This window comes from Bos taurus, chromosome 26, assembly GCF_002263795.3.
Source record: "Bos taurus isolate L1 Dominette 01449 registration number 42190680 breed Hereford chromosome 26, ARS-UCD2.0, whole genome shotgun sequence".
NCBI lineage: Eukaryota > Metazoa > Chordata > Mammalia > Artiodactyla > Bovidae > Bos > Bos taurus.
In genome coordinates, this window is record NC_037353.1 from 9317160 (window position 1) to 9336306 (window position 19147).

General features: G+C 41.4%; 1 protein-coding gene across 3 annotated transcripts in view; it reads left to right on the top strand.

Annotated features, from left to right (window-relative positions):
- The window catches only part of PAPSS2 (3'-phosphoadenosine 5'-phosphosulfate synthase 2), a 113539-nt gene that overhangs the window by 58520 nt on the left and 35872 nt on the right, over positions 1–19147 (top strand). For all 3 annotated transcript variants that reach the window (NM_001076075.2, XM_024985730.2, XM_059881918.1), the window contains exons 2-4: positions 11994–12111; positions 16088–16323; positions 18521–18659. In NM_001076075.2, coding sequence (NP_001069543.1) covers positions 11994–12111; positions 16088–16323; positions 18521–18659 — 493 coding nt within the window. The remainder of the gene's footprint in view (positions 1–11993; positions 12112–16087; positions 16324–18520; positions 18660–19147) is intronic.

Genomic DNA, 19147 nt, shown 5'->3' on the forward strand with positions numbered 1-19147 from the left:
AGCTAGCATTTGCATCTTTTGAGTTTCTGATCCCAGATTGCGACAAGCCTTCTAATAATCAATAATAGTCCCTGTCACACGAATTGGAGCTATCTAGCCTTTTGACATTACTGATTTTCATTTTCATAAGCAAATAATTTATCTAGTTGCCTTTTGGCTTCTTCTCCAATTACAGTACAGGAAATAGCAGTTTGTAATCTAGCTAAAAAATCAGCATACGTTTCATTAGGTCCTTGCTATATTTTAGTGCAGCTACCTGTAGGCTCCCCTTGAGGAGCAATTCGATCCCAAGCTTCAAGGTCCACTGTTTTTAATTGTCCATGTAACAAAGGAGGGCACTGTATTTGAGCTTCTATAGTGTCAAATTGTCCTGTACCAGTTAGCATCTCAAAAATAATTTGATTTTGGGGAGCGCCAGCTCGAGCATTTCTGTTAGCATGATCTCTGGCTATATCATGAAACCACATTATCCACTGAAGATATTCTCCTGGTTTAAGGAAAGCTTTTATTAAAGTTCGCCAATCATGGGGAATAAAATTTCCAATAGAGGATGTTATAGAATTTAGAAGTGCTTTAGTAAAAGGTGAATGTGGGCCATACATAGTTATAGCTTTTTAAATTTGTTACATGCGAACAAGATTAATACACTCATATTGAGGTATTATGTGCCCTTGAGCATCAGGATTTCTAAAAACTGGAAAGGCAGAGAGACCATCGTCTTCAGAGACTTGTGATTGCAAGGCCAGCAATTCAGAGAGCCTCTGTTGTTAAGGAGAGTGAGTAGATAGCAAATTCTTACAATTAAGAGTATGTGGTAATAACGTATTATTGTTATTCAGAAAGGTGGTGTGGTAATAACGTATTATTGTTACTCAGAAAGGTGGTGTCAGTTTTAATGTCAAAAGTTATCTTAGGGGAGTCGTTGCCAGAATCATTAGGTTCTAGCAAAGGAGAGACTTTGGGATTTGTGCCCGCTGGCAGGGGAGGAGCACTTGGAGCAACCGGGGCAGGACTTGTAGGAAAATTCTGAAATATTTTATGTTGTTCTAATTGGGCCTTTTGTAAGGTTTCATCATCTAATTCATATTCATGTAGTAAGTGTTCTGCCTGTTGCTGAATATCAGGAGGGCTAGAATTACCTTGAAATGGCAAAATCACAGCTTTAATGAGAGCCCACAGGGGCCAGAAATCTATCAGAATATTTTTTCCCTGTCTGGTGGCTCATTCAACATTCTCTTTGACCCAGTGCCAAATTTCTAAATCAAAACTACCTTCATCAGGGAACCAAGGGTTACATTCAACCACTGTCTGAAGGCAAGCCTCTATTTGCTGGCGTGAAACTAAAGTTCCTGAACTTTAAGTGATGAAGTAAAGTAGAAAAGTGATGGGGCTTTCCAGCCTTTTTACCCATGTCTTAGTACTTGCCGACCTCAATAGGCCCTTGGAGTCACTCCATCCGAATCTGCCACGTGTACCAGGCCCCTGTTCTGGGCGCCACTTGTTGAGGTCCTTTAATGGACAGGAACCTGGTGGTCTGGAGTTGACGATAAGAAAGTAAGAGAGAGAGAGAAAGAGGCTGATATTCCTTAATTTATGCAGAAAACCAATAAAGCCCTTGACACGGGGCTTGCACTGCTTCACGTAGGCACCAGGGGCCCTCTTGAGGGGGTGAAGGCACAGTGCGCCTTCTTGAGAGGGTCTTAGAAGCCCAGGCAAGAAAGTGAGCTCAGCAGGCTTCTGCACTCCAAAGAGTTAGCCTGAGAGAGAGAGAGAGAGAAAGAAAGAAAGACACTGGGTCCCAAGCTCTGATGGAGCAAAGGTGTTTTATTCAACATAGTGTGGGTATATATACTGTCTTACAAGGTAGCTATTTTCAGCAAAGATAAAAATCAGAAGTCCAGACTTACAAATTATCAACAAAACATAAGGCAATCCATAACAAAGAGAGAGGGTTGTAAATAATCACTTTTACCATACGGTTCATAAAAAGGAAGAGAGTCCTAAATAGTTACTTATCACCGAATGGAAAAACTAATGAAGGAAATACATGCATTCCTCAGCCCAAGAGCGGTTTGCCAACTCCTCTTAATTCCTGAATATTCAGGAATTGATAAGGGTCAGAGGATTCATGACGGATCCAATACAGCACACAGGAAGCCTCCTGTTAAATGCTTCCTGACAATTCCCCCTGTTTTATTATATTTGTAAAAAAGTTCCTGACCAATTCAGTTTGTTTAGTATTAACCAACCTTATAGAAAGGCAATGATAAACAACAAATATAATTACCAAGACAATCACCAAAGTTACAGTTCCAGACCCGATGCAGTGGGTAATACTTTGAAACCATCCTCGTGGGTCTAGCCCAGATAACTGATCAGCTAGTTGTTCAGCTAAAGTTTCCAAATTAATGGAAGAGGGCAGACATTTAGAAAAAGTTTCAAAGATTTCCTTTTGCAGTAATTGTACATTCAAAGAGGCATTATCATGTATATTTTGTAAATGAAATTTGATTTGTTTCCAGTTGTAGGCACTATGGTTGAAATGAACAGGAGTAACACAAAATTGAGTAGAATTCCAATTGCATTTTAGTATCACTTGGTTTTGCAAATCTATTAATTGATCTCCGACCCCTTTGCTGGCTGTTTTTAGTTCCTGTATTTCCTCTTGAATATCCTCATCTACCTGAGCCTGAGTAGCCCACATATTATGAGCATCTTCAGTCCAGTTTTGGATAAAATTATGTGTTTGAATCGAGGTATGTAAAGCAGGGCCGGCGACAGCAGCAGTGGTGCAAGTAGCTATTAACCCTAAAATGCCAAGGATCAACCATCCAACAAATCGTTTCGATCGTTGGAGCAGTTTAGTAAGTAGTCTGGAAGCAAGTCCAGCCATGGGACCTTCTTCCCAGGGTCGTTGGAGATGTATTGGTAACCACAAATCGAGATCGAAGAATCAAAAGCGAATCATTTCTTGAAGAAATAGAGGAGTTAAGACAAGTATATAGTCTGCAATTAACACAAGTTACAGAACGTAAAGCCTTATTAAATTGTAAATTTCCTATGGCTATAACAAAAGGAAGTGGGACACAGGCCTGTATAAAATATGATTGCTTATAGCAAAAGAAATAGTTACTGTGACTACGACTGGTCCCTGTGAATTGTCCGGTCCAAGTTCCAAGTTCTTCAGTGCTCACAGCAAGTTTCCAAATGTCCCATTGTTCAGGCCCACTCTGTTTATCAAGGACGATCCTAGGACGAGGTGGGGCTAATCCACCGTCAAGCCACCCAAGAAGTCCTTTGTCATGGTAATGCTCCATCGTAGTGTCATTAATTTTCCATGCCATGAGTAGCATAGACACACACAGTGCTGTTAACATCTTCTGAGCACTTAGATAACCACATACCATGGGGTCCCCAATCAACAATTGTATTGGCCACAAACATTTGGCTTGACATTTGTCCCAATGAACAGGAGTATATGGAAAGTTCTTATAAGTAAACCCTTTGCATAATGTTCTTTGTTCTTTCCCTAACTCTTTCCCTAAAGTCTCAGTAGTATAAACATGGTTCACAGACAAGGAAAGGGCAGTAAATAATCCAAGCAACATCCAAAAATCCTTTTTGGGAGGCAGGGCGAAAGCCCGTTTGTCGGCTAACATTTATGCATAATTCTGGTGGGCCCATGCACAAAGGAAGGACCTCATAACCTAGAGAAATATTAATTAGTTTTCCTTCTTCTTCAGCCTGTGAGGGCCCTTTAATGCTCCAAGGAGAAGGCATATGTATAGAGTCATTAGTTGAAACGATTGGTCCTTTCTCCGTCCATTTGACCACCTGTTGTAGAGAGGGGTTAGGTATGTAAGCCCAGTAAGTGTGACTAGTTAGAGCTCGAACAGGGGAGGTACAGGCCAGGAGACTGAGCATGGCCAGGAGAATGTATTCAGGACTCTGAGGCATTCCCTGTTGAGAGACCAAATTTTCAGCTCGATTAGTAAGGGTTTTTATTTGTCCCCAAGTGGGGAGAGAATAGGGTTGATGCTGCCAAGGGCGGTGCTTCCTGGAGATCTTCAGAGCCGCCATGTCCCATATTGGAATTTCTTCCTCCTGGGATATTTGTTGTTTCATCTCTATTTTGAAGGCCAGGGGCCCCTTTGGGTCGAATCTTCCAAAGAGGAAGCCATGCAAGTTCGGTGGATCCTTCTGGGGAAATACAAGCATACCCCTTTCCCTGTAAGATTAGTTTCCCAGATTTCCACTGTTTCTTTAACCTGTCTTGGTACCAAAAGGGCAGAGGAAGAGAAGTGTCCTTCAATGCCTCGAAATGTTTGTCTGCTCTTGTTAAGATATCTCCCTGTGGTAAGTTAAAAAAATTTAAAACAAATAAAGCTGTATTAAAAATACTCACAGGTTTAGAAAATATCTTATGTTGGAATCTAGTAAAGTCTGCTTTAGATAAGGAAGACAGTAGTGTTCCTGTGTATTCCCCCTTTTAAATTTTTTTTATTTGCAACTCAGTGTGTGATGTGCTCATTCGACTATGCCTTGTGCCTGTGGATTATAAGGAATACCTGTAATATGTTTAATAAAAAAAGATCGTAAAAATTGTTTAAGTGTCTAGAAATACAGGCGGGCCCATTGTCTGTTTTTATAGAACCAGGAGCTCCCATTACAGCAAACGAGGTAATAAGTGAGTTATAACGTGTTGTGTAGCCTCACCGTGAAGAGGTGGGGCCCAAACAAAAGAATTAGTGTCGATACAGACACGCAAGAGAGAAGAGGGAGAAAGTTCAGGGCAATGCTTTACATCCATTTGCCATAGTTCATTAGGTTGCAAACCGCGAGGATTAATACCTTGTGCCATGGGTCGAGGATGAATGGGTCTACAGTAGAGCAATTACTGGTAATTTCTTTAGCCTGGTGGTATGGGATTTTCCCTAGCTGGTGTAGGGAGCCAGAATTGTTACACAGCAGAGCATGCTGTTCCTCTGGAATAGCAAAGGAAACCAGTTTATCAGTCTGCTCATTGCCATGAGTCTGGGGCTGGGAAGGCAAGAATGTGCTCAAATATGTGTAATATAAATGGGAGAATTGTGGTTTCTAACAGCAGATTGTAGTTTGAAAAAGAGTTGTTGAATAATAGGTTGATTGGAATTTATGGTAGAGGTTTCTATATTTTTTAATACAAAACCTGAATATATAGAATCAGAGACTATATTAATGAGGTAAGGATGTAGGCAAATAACTTGAATAAGAGCATATAATTCATTTTGTTGAGCAGAATGAAATTTAGTGTAAAAGACGTTATATTCCTTAAGAGACCAGAATGAAGCTTTGGCGTTTTTAGTCCCATCTATATAAAAAAACCTCAGCTTGTGGTATAGTCTATGAGCTGATAATGTGAGAAATAATAAATTCAGCATTTCTGAAGCAATTCTGCAGCTTACCAGAAGGATAATGAAATGAAATTTCTCAAAAATATTCCAGAAATGCTATTTGGAAATTGGTAGAAATTTGTAGGAGAAGTCGATGGCACCCCACTCCAGTACTCTTGCCTGGAAAATCCCATGGACGGAGGAGCCTGGTAGGCTGAAGTCCGTGGGGTCGCTAAGAGTCGGACACGACTGAGCGACTTCACTTTCACTTTTCACTTTCATGCATTGGAGAAGGAAATGGCAATCCACTCCAGTGTTCTTGCCTGGAGAATCCCAGGGACAGGGGAGCCTGGTGGGCTGCAGTCTATGGGGTCGCACAGAGTCGGACACGACTGAAGCGACTTAGCAGCAGCAGCAGCACCATTACAATTTTATGAGGATCAGAGCCAATTAGAGTTTTAGTCCTATTTCTTCCATTGATGATGATTAGAGCAATTAAATCAAGGTAGGGTGTAAGTGACTTTATTTCCCTAAAACGTATAGATGCATTCAACTGGGTGTTCTTTTGGGGAAGAAGTCCTGTGGGAGACTGAAGAGAGGGGAGTATAAATAATTCTAGAGGCAAATCTAGTTTGATGCGAGTAAGAAATTGTTTTTGTAATTTATTTTGCACTAAATAGAGTTCCTCTCGTGCCTCTTGAGAAAGTGAACGAGGGCTATTAAATCAGGATCTCCTTTTAAAATATTAAATAGGTTATTCAGTTGATAATTAGCAATGCCTAAAGAAGATCTAATCCAATTTATATCACCTAAGAGCTTTTGAAAATCCTTTAAGGTTGAAAGTTTATCAGTACAGATCTGAGTTAGTTGGGGAGTAATACGTTGTCTATTAACAACAAACCCCAAGTAATGATAAGGTGTAGACATTTGAATTTTTTCAGCGGCAATGATTAATCCAGAGTTTTTAAAGCATAGTTGAGCTATATCAAACATGTGTTGAGTTTCTAAGATAGATGGAGCCGAAAACAATATATCATCCATATAGTGAATACCAAGAAAGTGAGGAAATTGCTTTCTCACAGGCTCAAGGGCTTTGGCTACGTAGTACAGACACGTGGTGGGAGAGTTCGTCATCCCTTGTGGCAGTACAGTCCACTGGCACCGTTTATGAGGTCCGATACGATTCAGATAAGGGAGAGAGAAAGCGAATCTCTCTCAGTCTAAAGGGTGTAAAGGTATATTTAGAAAGCAATCTTGTAAATCAATAATGATAATATGCCAATTTTGAGGAATAGTGGTAGGTGATGGGATTCCTGGTTGTAATGCACCCATAGGTTTCATAGATGTATTAACTTTTCTAAGGTCTGTTAGGAGACGCCATTTGTTAGACTTCTTTTTTATAACAAAAATAGGAGAGTTCCAATGAGAACAAGATTCCTGAGTATGCTTTAATTCTAGTTGTGTGTCTATAAGTTCCTTCAGTTCAGTTCAGTTCAGGCGCTCAGTAAGTTCCTTAGCTGCCTGTAATTTCTCTTTTGAGGGGCCACTGCTCTGTCCAAATAGGCTCGTCATTCTTCCAAGTTATTTTAATAATTGTATTATTTGTTAAATGAGCGGTGGCCCCTAGGAAAAATGTGGAACGTATATCTGAGTTTTCCATTGCATAAGTAAGTCCCTTCCTATTAGATTAAGGGGTGCATCTATCACAGAAGGTCTTAATGTTGCAGGTTGGTCTTCTGGTCCCTCAAATGGATAAATTTGAGTACTCTGATAAACCTCCTGTACTTTGGTTTGAGAAGTCCCTGCAATTTGGCAAGAACTTTTTTGTACAGGCCAAGATTTGGACCATAAATGTTTGGAAATAATAGTAATATCAGGTCCAGTGTCGAGGAGACCAGAAAATCTTTTACCATTAATTTTGATATTTATAGTCGGTCAGCAAATTCAGATACTAATGATGTCCAAAAGGACCGTTTCTGATCTATACTGCCCAATCCGCCCATCCGTACATCATTAGAGGAGTTAATAGAAATGTAAGGTAAAAGAAGTAATTGAGAAATTTTATCCCCCTGATTGAATTGCCATAAAATCTGAGATGACATCATAATTTGAATTTCTCCTTTATAATCTGAATCAATTACTCCACAGTGAACAGTAATTCCTTTAGAAGTCAAACTAGGTCGGCCAAGTAAAAGACCAAGGGTTTGTGGGGGCAGGGGTCCAAACAGTCCGGTAGGTATTCCCTTGTATTCCCCCTTTTAAATTATTTTTTATTTGCAACTCAGTGTGTGATGTGCTCATTCGACTATGCCTTGTGCCTGTGGATTATAAGGAATACCTGTAATAGGTTTAATAAAAAAAGATCGTAAAAATTGTTTAAAGTGTCTAGAAATACAGGCGGGCCCATTGTCTGTTTTTATAGAACCAGGAGCTCCCATTACAGCAAACGAGGTAATAAGTGAGTTATAACGTGTTGTGTAGCCTCACCGTGAAGAGGTGGGGCCCAAACAAAAGAAGAATTAGTGTCGATACAGACATGCAGGAGAGAAGAGGGAGAAAGTTCAGGGCAATGCTTTACATCCATTTGCCATAGTTCATTAGGTTGCAAACCACGAGGATTAATACCTTGTGCCATGGGTCGAAGATGAATGGGTCTACAGTAGAGCAATTACTGGTAATTTCTTTAGCCTGGTGGTATGGGATTTTCCCTAGCTGGTGTAGGGAGCCAAAATTGTTACACAACAGAGCATGCTGTTCCTCTGGAATAGCAAAGGAAACCAGTTTATCAGCCTGCTCATTGCCATGAGTCTTGGGGCCGAGAAGACAACAATGTGCTCAAATATGTGTAATATAAATGGGAGAATTGTGGTTTCTAACAGCAGATTGTAGTTCGAAAAAAAGTTGTTGAATAATAGGTTGATTGGAATTTATGGTGGAGGTTTCTATATTTTTGAATACAAAAACTGAATATATTGAATCAGAGACTATATTAATGGGGTAAGGATGTAGGCAAATAATTTGAATGCTGCTGCTGCTACTGCTAAGTCGCTTCAGTTGTGTCCGATTCTGTGCGACCCCATAGATGGCAGCCCACCAGGCTCCCACATCCCTGGGATTCTCCAGGCAAGAACACTGGAGTGGGTTGCCATTTCCTTCTCCAATGCATAAGAGCGTGTAATTCATTTTGTTGAGTGGAATGAAATTTAGTATAAAAGACTTTATATTCCTTAAGAGACCAGAATGAATCTTTGGCATTTTTAGTCCCATCTATATATATAAAAAAAAAAAATGGAGAAGGCAATGGCACCCCACTCCAGTACTCTTGCCTGGAAAATCCCATGGACAGAGGAGCCTAGTAGGCTGCAGTCCATGGGGCGGCGAAGAGTCCGACACGACTGAGCGACTTCACTTTCACTTTTCACTTTCATGCATTGGAGAAGGAAATGGCAACCCACTCCGTGTTCTTGCCTGGAGAATCCCAGGGACGGGGAGCCTGGTGAGCTGCTGTCTATGGGGTCGCACAGAGTCAGACACGACTGAAGTTACTTAGCAGCAGCAGCAGCATAAAAAAAATCTCAGCTTGTGGTATAGGTTGTGAGCTGATAATGCGAGAAATAATAAATTCAGTATTTCTGAAGCAATTTCACAGCTCACCAGAAGGATAGTGAAATGAAATTTCTCGAAAATATTCCAGAAACGCTATTTGGAAATCGGTAGAAGTTTGTAATGCTTTCTCAAATTGAGATTTATGGATAGGTATTACAATTTTATGAGGATCAGAGCCATTAGAATTTTAGTCCTATTTCTTCCATTGATGATGATTAGAGCAATTAAATCAAGGTAGGGTGTAAGTGACTTTATTTCCCTAAAACAGGTATAGATCCATTCTACTGGGTGTTCTTTTGGGGAAGAAGTCCTGTGGGAGAATGAAGAGAGGGGAGTATAAATAATTCTAGAGGCAAATCTAGTTTGATGTGAGTAAGAAATTGTTTTTGTAATTTATTTTGCACTAAACAGAGTTCCTCTCATACCTCTTGAGAAAATGAATGAGGGCTATTTAAATTAGGATCTCCTTTTAAAATATTAAATAGTTTATTCAGTTGATAATTAGCAATGCCTAAAGAGGGTCTAATCCAATTTATATCACCTAAGAGCTTTTGAAAATCCTTTAAGGTTGATAATTTATCAGTACGGATCTGAGTTAGTTGGGAAGTAGTATGTTGTCTATTAACAATGAACCCCAAGTAATGGTAAGGTGTAGAGGTTTGAATTTTTTCAGAGGCAATGATTAATTCAGTTTTCTAAGCATAGTTGAGCTATATCAAACATGTGTTGAGTTTCTAAGATAGATGGAGCCGAAAACTATATATCATCCATATAGTGAATACCAAGAAAGTTAGGAAATTGCTTTCTCACAGGCTCAAGGGCTTTGGCTACGTAGTACAGACACGTGGTGGGAGAGTTCGTCATCCCTTGTGGCAGTACAGTCCACTGGCACCGTTTATGAGGTCCGATACGATTCAGATAAGGGAGAGAGAAAGCAAATCTCTCTCGGTCTAAAGGGTGTAAAGGTATATTTAGAAAGCAATCTTGTAAATCAATAATGATAATATGCCAATTTTGAGGAATAGTGGTAGGTGCTGGGATTCCTGGTTGTAATGCATTCATAGGTTTCATAGATGCATTAACTTTTCTAAGGTCTTTTAGGAGATGCCATTTGTTAGATTTCTTTTTTATAGCAAAAATAGGAGAGTTCCAATGAGAACAAGATTCCTGAGTATGCTTTAATTCTAGTTGTGTATCTGTAAGTTCCTTAGCCGCCCGTAATTTACAAATTATCAAGGAAACATAAGGCAATCCATATCAAAGAGAGAGGGTTGTAAATAATCACTTTTACCATATGGTTCATAAAAAGGAGGAGGGTCGTAAATAGTTACTTATCACTGTATGGAAGAACTAACGAAGGAAATGCATGCATTCCTCAGCCCCAAGAGCGGTTTGCCAACTCCTCTTAATTCCTGAATATTCAGGAATTGATAAGGGACAGAGGATTCATGACAGTTCCAATACAGCACACAGGAAGCCTCCTATAAATGCTTCCTGACTTATGCCAGTTATAAAGGATGAGTTTTAGTTAGCAAGACTATGTATTCTATTATTTTATTGTATGTATACATATGCCAGCAAATTTGGAAAACTCAGCAGTGGCCACAGGACTGGAAAAGGTCAGTTTTTATTCCAATCCCAAAGAAAGGAAATGCCAAAGAATGCTCAAACTACCGCACAATCACACTCATCTCACATGCTAGTAAAGTAATGCTCAAAATTCTCCAAGCCAGGCTTCAGCAATACGTGAACCATGAACTTCCTGATGTTCAAGCTGGTTTTAGAAAAGGCAGAGGAACCAGAGATCAAATTGCCAACATCCCTTGGATCATGGAAAAAGCAAGAGAGTTCCAGAAAAACATCTATTTCTGCTTTATTGACTATGCCAAAGCCTTTGACTGTGTGGATCACAATAAACTGTGGAAAATTCTTCAAGAGATGGGAATACCAGACCACCTGACCTGCCTCTTGAGAAATCTGTATGCAGGTCAGGAAACAACAGTTAGAACTGGACATGGAACAACAGACTGGTTCCAAATAGGAAAAGGAGTACGTCAAGGCTGTGTATTGTCACCCTGCTTATTTAACTTATATGCAGAGTACATCATGAGAAACGCTGGACTGGAAGAAACACAAGCTGGAATCAAGATTGCTGGGAGAAATATCAATAGCCTCAGATATGCAGATGACACCACCCTTATGGCAGAAAGTGAAGAGGAACTAAAAAGCCTCTTGATGAAAGTGAAAGTGGAGAGTGAAAAAGTTGGCTTAAAGCTCAACATTCAGAAAACGAAGATCATGGCATCCGGTCCCATCACTTCATGGGAAATAGATGGGAAAACAGTGGAAACAGTGTCAGACTTTATTTTTCTAGGCTCCAAAATCACTGCAGATGGTGACTGCAGCCATGAAATTAAAAGCCGCTTACTCCTTGGAAGGAAAGTTATGACCAATCTAGATAGCATATTCAAAAGCAGGGACATTACTTTGCCAACAAAGGTTCATCTAGTCAAGGCTATGGTTTTTCCTGTGGTCATGTATGGATGTGAGAGTTGGACTGTGAAGAAAGCTGAGCGCCAAAGAATTGATGCTTTTGAACTGTGGTGTTGGAGAAGACTCTTGAGAGTCCCTTGGGCTGCAAGGAGATCCAACCAGTCCATTCTGAAGGAGATCAGCCCTGGGATTTCTTAGGAAGGAATGATGCTAAAGCTGAAACTCCAGTACTTTGGCCACCTCATGCGAAGAGTTGACTCATTGGAAAAGACTCTGATGCTGGGAGGGGTTGGGGGCAGGAGGAGAAGGGGAGGACAGAGGATGAGATGGCTGGATGGCATCACTGACTCAATGGACGTGAGTCTGAGTGAACTCTGGGAGTTGGGGATGGACAGGGAGGCCTGGCGTGCTGCGATTCATGGGGTCACAAAGAGTCGGACAGGAATGAGTGACTGAACTGAACTGATACATATGAGATTTATTATTTTATTTTCAAATATTGTTCTTTTTCTTGTTTTGTAGGAGAACCAGCAGAAATCCACCAATATTGTGTATCAGGCCCATCATGTGAGCAGGAATAAGAGAGGGCAGGTGGTTGGAACACGGGGTGGTTTCCGAGGATGTACCGTATGGCTGACAGGTATGCTGTGCTGAGATTTAAATGTATTTTATTTTGACTAAAAATTGGTGGTAACACACAATTTTAAGGAAAATAATGTGACATGTTTTATGTGTCACATATACATATTCCATGTGTATTTTAACATTAGAAGGAGGCTGAGAGCTGTAGTAGAAAGCTTGGGTGTCATTCCTAATTCTACCCATCTGTGAGAAATAGGACTTACGTTAGGTCATAGAATGTCTCTAGTTCTGTTTCCACCTCTTTGACAAGAAAGGATGGACAAGTTGATTATGACATTCCCTTTCAGCTCTAAGGAATTCTGTAATCCTCAATTTCATGCCTAAGCACATTTCAGTTCAGTTCAGTTGCTCAGTCGTGTCCAACTCTTTGTGACCCCATGAACCGCAGCACGCCAGGCCTCCCTTTGTCCATCACCAACTTCCGGAGTTTACCCAGACTCATGTCCATTGAGTCAGTGATGCCATCCAACCATCTCATCCTCTGTCGTCCCTTTCTCCTGCCTTCAATCTTTCCCAGCATCAGGGTCTTTTCAAATGAGTCAGCTCTTTGAATCAGGTAGCCAAAATATTAGAGTTTCAGCTTCAATATCAATCCTTCCAATGAACACCCAGGACTGATTTCCTTTAGGATGGACTGGTTGGATCTCCTTGCAGTCCAAGGGATTCTCAAGAGTCCTCTTCAACACCACAGTTCAAAAGCATCAATTCTTCAGTGCTCAGCTTTATTTATAGTCTAACTCTCACATCCATACATGACTACTGGAAAAACCATAGGCTTGACTAGACAGACCTTTGTTGACAAAGTAATATCTCTTCTTTTTAATATGCTGTCTAGGTTGGTAATAACTTTCCTTCCAAGGAGTAAGCGTCTTTTAATTTTATGGCTGCAATCACCATCTGCAGTGATATTGGAGCCCAAAAAAACAAAGTCAGCCACTGTTTCCACTGTTTTCCCATCTATTTTCCATGAAGTAATGGAACCAGATGCCATGATCTTAGTTTTCTGAATGTTGAGCTTTAAGCCAACTTTTTCACTCTCCTCTTTCACTTTCATCAAGAGGCTCTTTAGTTCTTCTTCACTTTCTGCCATAAAAGTGGTGTCATCTGCATATCTGAGGTCATTGGTATTTCTCCCAGCAATCTTGATTCCAGCTTGTGCTTCTTCCAGTCCAGTGTTTCTCATGATGTACTCTGCATAGAAGTTAAATAAGCATGGTGACAGTATACAGCCTTGACGTACTCCTTTTCCTATTTGGAACCAGTCTGTTGTTCCATGTCCACTAGCAGTTAAAAATGAGGCTTTCCTAATTGACATCAAGCTTTGGCTGTCCATTAGAGATGTTCTTTATTCTTTTCAGATGTTTTAACATTCTAGGGGGATATTTTTCTTATTAAAAATATTAAAATCCAGGCAAGAAGAAAAACTCTATGTTTTCTATGTAGCTGAGGATGGTCGCTTTTGTATAATAATAACTCATTCCCACCTAAGTAACCAAATGAATCTTCTTTTACTTGTGTTTTTATAACCCCAGAATGTCAAAGCTAAGGGTTAGTGACAGAACTGGAATTAGTCCGGGGTGTTACCTATATTTTCTGAGTATAGGTAGAGGAAGCTGATGCCTGGAAATGCAGGTCTGAGATAGGCTGTACTCAAAAGAAAAAAAAAAAACCATGTTCATTTTGTAGACGTAATATTTCACATCAAGATTAGCTTAGATGCAAAGATATTTTTGTCCAGGTTATGAAATCAACTTATGTGTTACTGTTTGCTCACAAATGTGGGTTTATTCTAACCTGAAGATAATTCTAAAAAACACAGCAAGCAAGGATCTGCCTTGCGTCTTTTCTTGCCCTTCTGAGTCTTCCTGTTCCTGTCTAAAGCAGCTTCATTCTTCTTTTTCAAGTTATTTCCTAGTGCCTGCAGCACTCGTCCTTGGCTTCCTGGTTTCGTCCATGCCTGGAACAGCAACTTTTCCCACTTTCCAGGGTGAGGCTACACAGTGGGCCTGCTTTGTTCCAGAAGGCAGGTTCACTGGTCTCAATGCCTGATGTTTCCCCAGGTTCCCTCTAAGAGACGTGTTGTGCAGCAGTGGATAAAATGGCTACACTCCAGACGTTTCCCTCTTGCAATGTGTTTGCCTTCGTGTGTTCATTTAAATTTTGAATCAAAATATATACAAGGACTTCCCTGGGGGTCCAGTGGCTAAGACTTGGTGCTCCCAATGCAAGGGGCCTAGGTTCCACTCCTAGTCGGGGAACTAGATCCCACATGCCGCAAGCGAGTTCTCATGCCACATCTAAAGGAAGATTGAAGATTGCACGTGCCGCAACTAAGACCTGGCACAGCCAAATAAATAATAAATATTTTTTAAAAAACTATATACACAGAGTCCATTTTTCCTAATTTGAAACACCCTTGAAAAGAAAAAAAAAGAACTAGTGGAAGAGAAAAACAAAATCTCATCCATCTTTTCTTAACTTTCAAAAAGTCTTGTCCTCATTTATTTTTTATTCTCAAATTACAGATGTTGGATGCTGACCAGGCAAATCAGGAGAAACCAGATTCTTCAAATCTAGGGAATTGAAGTTGGGCCTCAGCTTCACCTACATTAGTTGTGTGATTTGGGATCAAGCTTGCTAAGCCTCCTATTTGTAAAATGAGAATGAAGATAGTACCTCCTCATAGAGGTATAGGTAGAACTGAATGAAATAATGGCACCCCACTCCAGTACTCTTGCCTGGAAAATTCCATGGACGGAGGAGCCTGGTGGGCTGCAGTCCATGGGGTCGCTGAGGGTCAGACATGACTGAGCGACTTCCTTTTCACTTTTCACTTTCATGCATTGGAGAAGGAAATGGCAACCCACTCCAGCGTTCTTGCCTGGAGAATCCCAGAGACGGGGGAGCCTGGTGGGCTGCCGTCTATGGGGTCGCACAGAGTCGGACACGACTGAAGCGACTTAGCAGCAGCAGCAGAATGAAATAAAACATGTATGTGCTTAGCAGAGGTCCTGGTCCCTAGTAAAGCTCTCAGTAAATATAACTGGTGTTACTTCAATGTATTAAAATAAATATTCCAATGATCTATATTAATACAGTTAACTGTATTTGGAAATTTCTACTATTTCTCTCATTTTCTGATACAAAAGAATGTACCAGAGACTCAGGAATCTCATTTCTCCTGTCCTACAACTGCACATGTTTTAAGAGGAATTTATCACATTGCATGCTAAGTCACTTCAGTCGTGTTGCACACTTTGCAACCCTATGGATGGTAGCCCACCAGGTTTCTCTGTCCGTGGGATTCTCCAGGCGATAATCTGGAGTGAGTTACCATATCCTCCTCCAGGGGAGGGGACAGGAGAGGAGGGGCAGGACGGGCTGGGGGTATGGCTTAGGTGATCAGCTGACCCTCTTAGCAGTGCTGTGTGTGGGGAGCATGCCACAATACCCTGCTTTTGCTCCCAGGCACCTCAGAAATGACCCTTGGTTTGTGGGGTTTTGTATCTTTTTCTTTATGATTTGCTCCAACTATGCCAGGGTGTAGTGACTTTGAGTCCCTTAGTATCTGTTTGTATCTGTTTGTATCTCTTTGTATCTGTTGCTTCAGGAGACCTTTGTTGAGGTGCAAGCTCTCTAGTAAAGGGTCCCAGGTCCCAGCCTGTCTCAAAAGCAGAATCCCCAGGGACTATATGGAGCCTGCGAAGGTCTCCCTATTGACAAACCTCTTCTGCTCTGAAAGGCTATAATCCTAATAAAGGACAAATAGCTATTTCAAGATTTGAAAGAAATGCTAGTACTTAACTTTCAGTAAGTTTCACTTTTTCTAGATTTGAATGGTTTGGATTTGAGGTCAATCAAATGATTGTCATGAGGGTTTTAATTACTCTTGAATTAGGTGAAACTGAGAATCAGTCACAATTTATCATCTTAAACAGAGACATCTCCAGTCTTGTCTTGACTGTTCTCAACAGGTCTCTCTGGTGCTGGAAAAACAACGATCAGTTTTGCTCTGGAAGAGTATCTCGTCTCCCACGCCATCCCTTGCTACTCCCTCGATGGGGACAACATCCGTCAAGGCCTCAACAAAAACCTTGGATTCTCTACTTGGGACAGAGAAGAAAATATCCGCCGGATTGCAGAGGTGGCCAAGCTGTTTGCCGACGCTGGTCTGGTCTGCATTACCAGCTTCATTTCTCCTTTTGCAAAGGTAAAATGACTTGGCAACATGCAAGATTCCCACACACAGCACCAGAGCTCTCCAACTGCCAGGATGAGGAGCTGGCGGAGGGGAACAACAGAGAATGTCATACTTTGTATCCCCCACCCTCCCTCACCGCTCACTTGCTCCCTCATTTCCTCTCTTTAATATTGGTTATATAAAGAGAGTCCCTTCATTTCCAGATGCCAGGGCACCAGTTGACATAAACCCTTCCACTTTCACAATGGTAAGTACACTTGGCCAGAGTTGAAAGGAAGAAAAAGTTAAACAAGAAAACTCCTAAAGCTCAGTAATTTTTATTTCTCCAAAAAGTCAGAGGGTTTGCCTGACTACAGAAAACAGCAGTTCATTGACAAGGCATCAGGTTTTCTGTGTTTAATGTTGAAATCAACAAGGTGGAGTATCACTTCTCTTGTTTTAAAGCACAGGATTGCTGTGAGCGACAAATAAGACACAATGACTTTCAACATATCCTTCGAATGAAATACCGTCATTATGCCAGCCCTGTCTTTTAGTTGGGATTCTTTTCCGTGTTTTTTTTTCTTTTTCTTTTTAAAGTCCTTGGGAGAGTTGTTTACTAGAGTGAAACTTCTCTAAAGGGCTAATTTCCTACCACCTATGCAGAGCTCAAACCCTAGTGTTATCTTAAGGCCATGGAAGACCAAAGTACAGTGTTTGTGATGAATTTCATTGTGAAACCCCTTCTTACTTAATTTTTTCAATATTCATTTATTTGGCTACGTCAGGTCTTAGTCATCCTACACGGTATCTTTGTTGTAGCATGTGGACTTCTCTAGTTGTGGTGTGTGTACTTCTCTAGTTGTGGTGTGTGGACTTCTCTAGTTGTGGTGTGTGTACTTCTCTAGTTGTGGTGTGTGGGCTCTCTAGTTGTGGTGTGTGGACTTCTCTGGTTGTGGTGTGTTGACTCTCTAGTTGTGGTGTGTGGACTTCTCTGGTTGTGGTGTGTTGACTCTCTAGTTGTGGTGTGTGGACTTCTCTAGTTGTGGTGTGTGGGCTCTCTAGTTGTGGTGTGTGGACTTCTCTAGTTGTGGTGTGTGTACTTCTCTAGTTGTGGTGTGTGGACTTCTCTAGTTGTGGTGTGTGGACTTCTCTAGTTGTGGTGTGTGGACTTCTCTAGTTGTGGTGTGTGTACTTCTCTAGTTGTGGTGTGTGGACTCTCTAGTTGTGGTGTGTGGACTCTCTAGTTGTGGTGTGTGTACTTCTCTAGTTGTGGTGTGTGGACTCTCTAGTTGTGGTGTGTGGACTCTCTAGTTGTGGTGTGTTGACTCTCTAGTTGTGGTGTGTGGACTTCTCTAGTTGTGGTGTGTGGACTTCTCTAGTTGTGGTGTGTGGACTTCTCTAGTTGTGGTGTGTGGACTTCTCTAGTTGTGGTGTGTGGACTCTCTAGTTGTGGTGTGTGGACTTCTCTAGTTGTGGTGTGTGGACTCTCTAGTTGTGGTGTGTGTACTTCTCTAGTTGTGGTGTGTTGACTCTCTAGTTGTGGTGTGTGGGCTCTCTAGTTGTGGTGTGTGGGCTCTCTAGTTGTGGTGTGTTGACTCTCTAGTTGTGGTGTGTGGGCTCTCTAGTTGTGGTGTGTGGACTTCTCTAGTTGTGCTGTGTGGGCTCTCTGGTTGTGGTGTGTGGACTTCTCTGGTTGTGGTGTGTTGACTCTCTAGTTGTGGTGTGTGTACTTCTCTAGTTGTGGTGTGTGGACTTCTCTAGTTGTGGTGTGTGGACTTCTCTAGTTGTGGTGTGTGGACTTCTCTAGTTGTGGTGTGTGTACTTCTCTAGTTGTGGTGTGTGGACTTCTCTAGTTGTGGTGTGTGGACTTCTCTAGTTGTGGTGTGTGGACTCTCTAGTTGTGGTGTGTGGGCTCTCTAGTTGTGGTGTGTGGGCTCTCTAGTTGTGGTGTGTGGACTCTCTAGTTGTGGTGTGTTGACTCTCTAGTTGTGGTGTGTTGACTCTCTAGTTGTGGTGTGTGGACTTCTCTAGTTGTGGTGTGTGGGCTCTCTAGTCGTGGTGTGTGGGCTCTCTAGTTGTGGTGCTTAGTAGTTGCGGCATATGGGATCTTAGTTCCCCAGCCAGGGGTCAACCTGTGTCCCCTGCATCGGAATGCAAATTCTTAGCCTTTGGAACACCAGGGAAGTCCCTTTTCTCACATTCTTACATGTAATTTTTTTCCCAGGATCGTGAGAACGCCCGCAAAATCCATGAATCCTCAGGACTGCCCTTCTTTGAGATATTTGTAGATGCTCCTCTAAACATTTGTGAAAGGAGAGATGTAAAAGGCCTCTACAAACGGGCCCGAGCTGGGGAGATCAAAGGTAAGATGGCCAGCTCAGTAGCCCCTTTGCCACTTACTTATGCCACCAATTCATATGTCTGTCCCCAGAAATCTGTCTGAAGTTTCAAAGACTGTTTTTCAAAACTACATATAGCACACACAGCTGTCTATCAAACCGTAATATCTTCAGTGTCTCCATGGGCTTATGAAAATGTGGGCTTGTATCTCTGAAGAACTGTCACCCCAGCCATAAGCAATCAAGTTCGGAGAACTAAAACAAATATATGTATGTGACTGTGTGCGTAGGAGGAATCTTTCAGAGTTTTCCTCCCTCTGGTCCTCCTTTTCCATTCTAATTCACTGCAGAGGGCTTGGACTCAGGGTTTATGAAAACACAGGTGTAAGTGTTCTTACCTATGGCTGGAGGTCAAGGAAGGCTGTTTGACCTTTTCTGTTTTAGTCTGAGTACAATGGTTGAAAACATTTATTCCAACATGTGCTGTGTCTTATTGAGTCAAAACATTGTTC